Source organism: Salvelinus sp. IW2-2015, unplaced genomic scaffold, assembly GCF_002910315.2.
Source record: "Salvelinus sp. IW2-2015 unplaced genomic scaffold, ASM291031v2 Un_scaffold2469, whole genome shotgun sequence".
In the NCBI taxonomy this organism is placed as follows: domain Eukaryota; kingdom Metazoa; phylum Chordata; class Actinopteri; order Salmoniformes; family Salmonidae; genus Salvelinus; species Salvelinus sp. IW2-2015.
In genome coordinates this window covers 165,539-174,825 of record NW_019943787.1, presented here as the reverse complement: position 1 = coordinate 174,825, position 9,287 = coordinate 165,539, and the positions used below count along the sequence as shown (strand labels likewise).

Here is a 9,287-nt window from a genome sequence, read left to right as displayed (position 1 = left end):
AGCGCTTATGGGCCTTGAACTTACACCCCACTGGAATGCTGAGAGAGATAATCTAGTAGAGATCGACAAACCAGTCTATCAAAACAGTCAAAAAGATGCACAACATTTTAAAGATGCCCACAATGTCTGTAAAGATTGTCACAAATGTCGAGTAAAGATGTCACAATGTCTGTAAAGATTGTCACAATGTCTGTAAAGAATGTCACAATGTCTGTAAGAGCCACAATGTCTGTAACAGATGTTCACGAATTCTGTAAAGATGCCAACAATGTATGTAAAAGGATGTCACAACTGTCTGTAAAGATGCCCACAATGTCTGTAAAGAGTCACAATGGTCGTAAAAAAGACCTGGTCACATGACTGTAAAAAGATGTCACAATGTCTGTAAAGATTGTCACAATGTCTGTAAAATGCGCCACAAGTCTGTAAAGATGTCACAATGTCTGTAAAATGTCACAAGTCTGTACAAGACTGCTCACAATGTATGTAAAGATGCCACAATGTCTGTAAAGATGCCACAATGCTATGGTAAGAGGCACAATGAACTTAAAAAAAAAAAAAAAAACAGGGGGATGCCCACAATGTCTGTAAAAATGCCACAATTATGTAAAGATGCCACAATGGTATGTAAAGATGCACAATGACTGTAAAAGATGGCCACAGTGCGGTAAAGATGGCCACAATGTACGTGTAAAGCATTGTCACCAATGACTGTAAAGGCCACAATGTCTGTAAAGATGCCACAATGTCTATAACGATGTCACAATGTCTGTAGAGATGCCACAATGTATTTAAAGATGCCCACAATGTCTGTAAAGATGTCACGAATGTATGTAAAGATGCCACAATGCTATGTAAAGAAAATGCCACAATGTCTGTAAAGATGCCACAATAGTATGTAAAGATGTCACAATGTCTGTAAAGAGCCACAATGTATGTAAAGATCCACAAGTCTGTAAAGATGCCACCAATGTCTGTAAAGATGCCCAACAAGTCTGTAAGATGCCACAATGTCTGTAAAGATGCCCACAATGGTCTTGTAAAGATGCCACAATGTATGTAAAAGATGTCACAATGACTGTAAAGATGCCCACAATGTATGTAAAGATGTCACAATGACTTGTAAAGACTGCCACAATGCTATGTAAAGATGTCACAATGACTGTAAAGATGCCCACAATGTTCTGTAAAGAATGTCACCAATGACTGTAAAGATGCCCACAATGCTATGTAAAGATGCCACAATGACTGTAAAAGATGCCACAATGGTATGTAAAAGATGCCACCATGTATGTAAAGATGCCACAATGTCTGTTAAAGATTTCCACAATGACTGTAAGAGGTCCACCAATGTCTGTAAAGACTGTCACCAATGTCGTGTAAAGATGCCACAATGTCCTGTAAAATGTCACAATGACTGTAAGATGCCCACAATGCTCTTAAAGATGGCCACAATGTATGCTAAAGATGTCACAATGACTGTAAAATGCCACAATGTATGTAAAGATGTCACATATGACTGTAAAGATGCTCACAATGCTGTCCAAAGACTGTCACATGGTATGTAACAAAGATGTCACAATGTCTGTAAAGAGTGTCACAAGTCTATACACGACTGCCACAATGTCTGTAAAGATGCCACCCAATGTATGTAAAAGGATGCCACAATGTCTGTAAAGATGCCCACAATGTCTGTAAGAGCGCACAAGTGTATGTACATCGGAAACATCAAGTGAGTTTTAAATGATCCATTGCGTGGGGGGGGGGCCTGGAGAGGGGTTTCATGCGGGGAGGGGGTCATGGGAGGGGTGTGGGGAGGGGGTGTGCGGTGTGTACCTTCACAGGACAGTCCGTGCTGACGGTGGACTCCCGGAGAGCAGCCTCTCTCAGACGTTGACAGAAGGTGGGTCTGGCGTCAACTGGAACAGTGCATACCAGTTATAGCATCCCAGAGAAATGCTTCCATATAAAATAGGAAACTGGTCTAGAGAGGCCGCAGAGGAGAGATAGTGTGTCCTCAGACAAAATTACGATGTCTTTTTTTAATGTAATTGTTTTACCCCTTGTTCTCCCCAATTTCATGCTATCCAATGTAAGTTACAGTCTTGTCTCATCGCTGCCAACTTCCGTACGCTCGGAAGAGGCAAAGGTCCAGAGCAGTGCGTCCTCCGAAACACGACTTGACCTTCTTGACACAATGCCCGCTTAACCCCGGAAGCCAGCCCACCACCAATGTTGCCGGAGGGAAACACCGTGCCACCCTGGCGACCCGTGTCAGCGATTGGCACTACAACCCAGCCCACCACAGCGATTTTTTTTTTTTTTGTGCCGCCACCCCATGGGTCTCCCATCCCTAAGATGTCCCTTTAGAAGGTGAGAGGGACAACGGCGTGAAAAAGAGAGAATCAATGAAAGGATCGGAGAGGGAGCGAGGATACAGGGATGGAGGAGGATAGAGAGGATGGAGGGATAGAGAAGAATGGAGGAAAAATAGATAGGATGGAGGGAATCAGAGGGCGAGGGAGGGACAGAGGGCACTGGCAGGGATAGAGAGGATGGAGGGATGAGAAAGGATGGAAGGGGAGGAGGGACAGAGAGGCGAGGAGGACAGAGGGATGGAGGATAGAGGGAAGATGATAGGAGAGGAGGAGGGATGGGAGGGTAGAGAAGATGCGCTAGGGATGGAGGGGGAGGAGGACAGAGGGGAGGCACAGGGACAGAGCGATGGAGGCGATAGAGAAGAGGGGATGGAGGATAGAGGGCGAGGAGCGGATAGAGGGGAGGAGGATAGAGGGGAGGAGGGATAGAGGGCCGAGGACGGGATCAGAGGCGGAGCGAGGGATGAGAGATAGAGAGGATGGAAGGGATAGAGGAGATGGGGATAGAGGTGGAGTGGATGAGGAAGAAGAGAAATAGATGGAGGGATGGAGTGTGGGAGGGAGGAGGATGGAGGGGAGGAGGATAGAAGGGAGGAGGATAGAGAGACGGAGGGATAGAGAGGAAGGAGGGATAGGAGATGGCAGGCGATGGAGAGGATAGGAGGGATAGGAGAGGAAGGAGGGATAGAGAGGATGGAGGGGATAGAGCGGAAAGATGGATGGAGGATGGAGGGGAGAAAAAGTTCTACCTCGCTAAGGCTCCCATTTCTGCTTACAGCGGAGCTTAGTAGCACCAATCCAATCCTCCATCTAACCTTCCTGCTCTCTGGCACAATAGCATCAAGCTTCCTGAACGAGTGATTCACCTGGAAAAAGAGAAGAGAGAGAGAGAAAGTCAAAAAGAGTTTAAAAAAAGCCCCTTGAACTGAGAGTGAATAACTACCGTGGGATATGCATCAACAGCAACCTCGGAAAAATCCTCTGCATGATCATTAACAGCAGACTCGTACATTTCCTCAGTGAAARCAATGTACTGAGCAAATGTCGAATTGTATTTTTACCAAAGTACTGTACGGCAGACCACCTATTCACCCTGCACATCCTAATTGACAAACAAACAAACCAAAATAAAGGCGAAGGGCACTAGAACAGTCTGCAGCACCCGGCCTCACCCTTCTAGAATCTGACGTCAAATGTCTACTGTTTGCTGATGATCTGGTGCCTCGGTCCCCAACCAAGGAGGGCCTACAGCAGCACCTAGATATTCTGCACAGATTCTGTCAGACCTGGGCCCTGACAGTAAATCTCAGTAAGACCAAAATAATGGTGTTCCAAAAAAGGTCCAGTTGCCAGGACCACAAATACTAATTTCATCTAGACACCGTTGCCCTAGAGCACACAAAAAACTATACATACCTCGGCCTAAACATCAGCGCCACAGGTAACTTCCACAAAGCTGTGAACAATCTGAGAGACAAGGCAAGAAGGGCCTTCTATGCCATCAAAAGGAACATAAAACTCAACATACCAATTAGGATCTGGCTAAAAATACTTGATTCAGTTATAGAACCCATTGCCCTTTATGGTTGTGAGGTCTGGGGTCCGCTCACCAACCAAGAATTCACAAAATGGGACAAAGGCCAAACTGAGACTCTGCATGCAGAATTCTGCAAAAATATCCTCTGTGTTCAACGTAGAACACCAAATAATGCATGCAGAGCAGAATTAGGCCGATACCCGCTAATTATCAAAATCCAGAAAAGAGACGTTAAATTCTACAACCACTTAAAGGGAAGCGATTCCCAAACCTTCCATAACAAAGCCATCACCTACAGAGAGATGAACCTGGAGAAGAGTCCCCTAAGCAAGCTGGTCCTGGGGCTCTGTTCACAAACACAAACCCACCCCACAGAGCCCCAGGACAGCAACACAATTAGACCCAACCAAATCATGAGAAAACCAAAAGATAATTACTTGACACATTGGAAAGAACTAACAAAAAAACTGAGCAAACTAGAATTCTATTTGGCCCTAAACAGAGAGTACACAGTGGAAGAATACCTGACCACTGTGACTGACACAAATTTAAGGAACAGACTCAGTGAGCATAGCCTTGCTATTGAGACAGGCCACCATAGGCAGACCTGGCTCTCAAGAGAAGACAGGCTATCTGCACACTGCCCACAAAATGAGGTGGAAACTGAGCTGCACTTCCTAACCTCCTGCCAAATGTATGACCATATTAGAGACACATATTTCCCTCAGATTACACAGATCCACAAAGAAATTTAAAACAAACCCTATTTTGATAAACTCCCATATCTACTGGGTGAAATACCACAGTGTGCCATCACAGCAGAAAGATTGTTGTTGCCACAAGAAAAGGTCAACCAGTGAAGAACAAACACCATTGTAAATACGACCCATATTTATGTTTAGTTATTTTCCCTTTTATACATTGTTACAACACTGTATATAGACAGACATATGACATTTGAAATGTCTCTATTCTTCTGGACCTTCTGTGAGTGTAATGTTTACTGTTCACTTTTAATTGTTTATTTCACTTTTGTTTATTATCTATTTCACTTGCTTTGGCAATGTAAACATATGTTTCCCACACCAATAAAGCCCCTTAAATTGAATTGAGAGAAAGTATAGATTAGCAGATTATACAAGAATGGAGAGAATATCATATTCACAGTGCAGCTGTGGTCTTGGTTACGGTAGAGGAAGTAGTGTGTCGTCATGGTTACCGTAAAGCTGTTGTTGATGTTCTTGGTGCTGGTCTCGGCCACGCTGGCGTCTGATAGGTCCACCTCGTCAAATATCAGAGACTTGAAAAAAAAAAAAAAAGTTCTAATTTTGTAATAAAAAGTTCACATCAAAGCCGATGTACTGAAGAGTGAAGTAATAAAAAGTGATTTACATTTCAGTCATTGAGCAGACACTTATCCAGAGCAACTTAGTCAGTGAATTCAATTAAGGTAGGTAAAAACAACTACATATCACTGCCACTGCAAGTAAAAACCTTCTTCAAAAATATGGGTCACCTTTGAGTCTTTGGCATAGTAAAGTGTCCTTCCTCTCAATTTGAAGAACCTCCTCTTCCATCTCTGGAACGAGCTAGTCTGTTTCAATAGGATCCCCTCCTTCACACTTTTCTATGGAGAGAGGAGAGAGAGGGTTGAGTTAGGGCTCGGAGGGTGTTGCGTGGGGTGGAGTGCATCTTGCTGTGGTCAACGAGGGAGGGTCGTTGTTGTGACGGGAGTGCATGCTTGTGTGTTAGCGAGAAAGAGAGGTTGTGTGTCGGAGTGGAGCGATGCATGCTTGTCGTGTTAGCGAGGTGAGAGGTCGTGTCGACTGGGGGTGGAGGTTGCTATGCTTTGTGTGTTAGCGAGAGAGGGTGTGTGTGGGGGTGGAGGTGCATGGCTTATGTTCAGTTAGCGACACGAGGGTGAGTTTGGGGTGGCGGCATGCTTGAGTGTTGAGCGAGAGATTTGGGGAGAGGTGCATGCTGTGTGTTGCGGCGAGTTGTGTGGCGGTGTGCATGCTGCTGTGTTAGCGGAACGGAGGGTTGTGTGTGGGGTGGAGGTGCCATGCTTGTGTGTTAGACGAGAGAGGTGTGTGTGGGGTGGAGGTGCATGCTCTGTGTATTAGCGAGAGGGGCTGGTGTGTAGGGGTGGAGGGTGCATGCTTGGTGTTACGATTGAGAGGTGTGCTGTGGGGTGGAGGTGCAAGCTTGTGTGTTAGTCGATGGCGGAGTGTGTGTGGCGCGTGGAGGATGCATGCTTGTGTATTAACGAGAGAGGGTTGTGTGTGGGTGGAGGTGCAGCTTGTGTCGTTAGCGAGAAGAGGGTGTGGTGGGGGTGGAGGTGCATGCTTGTGTGTTAGCGAACGATGTAGGGTGTGTCGGGGGTGGAGGTGGCATGCTTGTGTGTTAGCGAGAGAGAGGGTGTGTGTGGGGGTGGAGGTGCATGCTTCTGTATAGCGAAAGAGGGATGTGTTGCTGGGAGTGCCGGAGGTGCCAATGCTTGTGTGTTTACGCGAGAGGGTCGTGTGTGCGGGGTGGAGGTGCATGCTTGTTGTGTTTAGCGAAAGCAGGGTGTGTTGGGGTGCAGAAGGTTGCATGCTTGTGGTTAGCGAGAGAGGGTAGTGCTGTGGGGTGGAGTGCAATGCTTGTGTGTTATCGATGCAGCAGGGTGTGTGTGGGGGTGGAGGTGCATGCTTGTGTGTTAGCGAGAGAGGGTGTGTGTGGGGGTGAGATTATGTCATAGAAGATACTGTATAATCAGGAAACATATGTGGCAACTATTCAAATCATTTAATTCAGTTACATTCAGCTTCAACAAGATGTTTATATGGGTACATGATGCCCTGTTCTCCTCTGTTGATATGACAACACCACTTCCAGAAATCTATATAACCTCCCAATACAGGAAGATGTATGGACAGATTGATGTGTTTGGGATTTTTTTATCTTTGTCTAAGAACACGTGAGATAACATTGAAATAGGGTATTACCAGTTAGTACTGGTATGTGCTGCCTTAAAAAGAGAGAGAGGGAGTATGTCCTGTCAGGACGATCCACAACCAGGACGTTGTGTCACGTAATAGGACGATCCACAACCAGGACGTCATTCTTGTAATACATTTTTAAAATAAAACTGCAACTTGTAGAATCCTTCCAAGATTGAACCCGCCAGAGAGGGACTGTCATTACTGACCACGAGGATCGAAATAGGTCAGATTAGGTTTGCAATGACTAACTTCAATCAGATCCCCCTTTCACCCGTAGAGGGAAGGACCTGGTGGGGATTAACAACTCACGTCCTGTTGTAAAATCAAGGGAGAAGACACAAGTCTGTGCTCTCAAAATTCTCTAAAAGGAACGTTCTTTGTCTCAACAGACCTTTTTAATCGCTGAAACTCAACACGGTCAAAAGTGAATACTGGAACAATATTTCGAACGTAGAMCGTGGGGAATGGTCCGAGGCGATCTGTAGAACACTAATGTAATTTTGTTTGTTATTTTGTGATGTCATTAAAAATGTTCTAAAGGAAATACTGTAACTTGGAAAGTCAACACATTACAGAGCTGGAGGATCCACACTATGGAAGAGAAGGATGTGATTTGCTAAAAGAGGGATGTGATTTTTTAATTGAGGGATGTGATTTGAGAAGTGATAAGAGATAATTGTTTTCCATAAATTTGGACAGTGAGTAATCAATGCCCCGTAGTGAGGTCAGGGAGCATGTCAGCCAGCCGGAACCACCCCTTTCCAGCAAAAGGTATAAATGATGGGTTAAGAAATTAACACACTGAACCAGAAAAAGCGTGAAGCGGCAGCTACAMATTTAAAATGGTTTTAACTTTGAATCTCAACACGAGGTAGAGACAATAAACTCACCTTCAGGACAATCACTGATAATGCTGATTTGCTGTTCTACGTAAAGTATCTTCGAAGCAAATTTAAGTAGGACCATCGTGTTACCCTGCTCAAACCATCGTATTACGCTACTCTCATCACCCCACTGGGAAACCATCGATAAGGGCTGCTAAGCCATCGATAAGGCTGGCTAGCATCGATAAGGCTGGCTAGCATCGATAAGGCTGGCTAGCATCGATAAGGCTGGCTAGCATCGATAAGGCTGGCTAGCCTGTCTTCAAAGAAGCATCTTCAAGAGACGAATGGAAGGAACATCAACTCTATAGTTGTGTTCAGGACTACACGACAAGTCACCGGATACCGGAACAACTACGAAGAACAACAACAATAGACTTGTTGGAACCATTTCGGACCAATCAGAGCCTTACAAAGCGTGCTGCGAAAAGGCCCAAGAACCTTAAACAAAAGCTGCCCCGTTCTCGGAGAGAACCCAGCCATTTCACGTAAATACATTCATGATTTCTTGGTCAAAGCAGGCGGCGGTTCGTGTGCAAAGTATAAGGCTACTGTAGTTAAGAGTATTTTCTGAACATGGTAATGTTAGGTGTCTCTGTCCCTCTCTCCCTTTCCATCTCTTCTTTAACAAGCAGCCATGTTGTTGTCATTCCGTTTGGGATCTGTTCTCAGTGTATTACGTCTCCAGTCAATAACCGGCGGGAGTGTGTGTTCATCCCGCGTTTCCATTTAATTAGTTAGTAAATAAATAATTAAACCAATTTGTGTAGTACTGAATCATAAGTAAGGCTCAGGTTACGACTGTTCAGAATGGTGATATGATACGAGGTTATGTTTAATAAGTTGACTGTTTATAGATGTGATAGAAACTCTTTAAAGAACCGCTCTCGTGGTGCCCCAAATCCTAATGAGTTAATTGTTACATGATTAATGTAATCGGGTAACAATTAAACATAGTCAGTTAATTAGATGAATACCAGTCTTCAGATTAATGTTAAAGTCAAGTCACGACAGTCCACTAAGGGGGGTGGAAGAGAGCGAGAGAGAGAGAGAGAGAGAGAGAGAGAGAGAGAGAGAGAGAGAGCGAGAGCGAGAGCGAGAGCGAGAGCGAGAGCGAGAGCGAGAGAGAGAGAGAATATAAGAGACAGAAGGCAGAACAGTAAGTGACATTCTGCCCTGTGTGTCAATGCGACCCTTAAATCTGGACAGAGGGAAACGAGACACACAGGCAGGTGGGTTCCCCCCGTAGGGAATCACTAATGCTGAACACACACAAACTGACAGCGTTGGCAGCTCAACTGTGTGTGTGTGTGTGTGTGTGAGCGTGTGTTTGTGTGTGACTTCCCTGGTGCACAAGGTGAAAATGGACCCATATGTTTCACAGCGCTGCTCACACCTTCAGTGTTTGTATGTGCGTACGTGTGTGTGTTCAAAGCTGGGCACTGCTCGAGGGACTCTGCTGGGTACAAAGGGTAGGTGCGTCAGACACACACACACACACACA

The 9,287-nt window shown here is 45.2% G+C and overlaps 1 protein-coding gene across 1 annotated transcript in view; it reads right to left on the bottom strand.

Annotated features, from left to right (window-relative positions):
• Positions 1-1,797: 1,797 nt before the first annotated feature.
• The window catches only part of LOC112074032 (diacylglycerol kinase eta-like), a 73,952-nt gene continuing 66,462 nt past the window's right edge, over positions 1,798-9,287 (bottom strand). Inside the window, exons 2-6 of the mRNA XM_070440364.1 lie at positions 5,432-5,542; positions 5,135-5,215; positions 3,194-3,244; positions 2,125-2,287; positions 1,798-1,919 (exon numbers count right to left, since the gene is read on the bottom strand). Of these exons, the coding sequence (XP_070296465.1) occupies positions 1,798-1,919; positions 2,125-2,287; positions 3,194-3,244; positions 5,135-5,215; positions 5,432-5,542 (528 nt within the window). The remainder of the gene's footprint in view (positions 1,920-2,124; positions 2,288-3,193; positions 3,245-5,134; positions 5,216-5,431; positions 5,543-9,287) is intronic.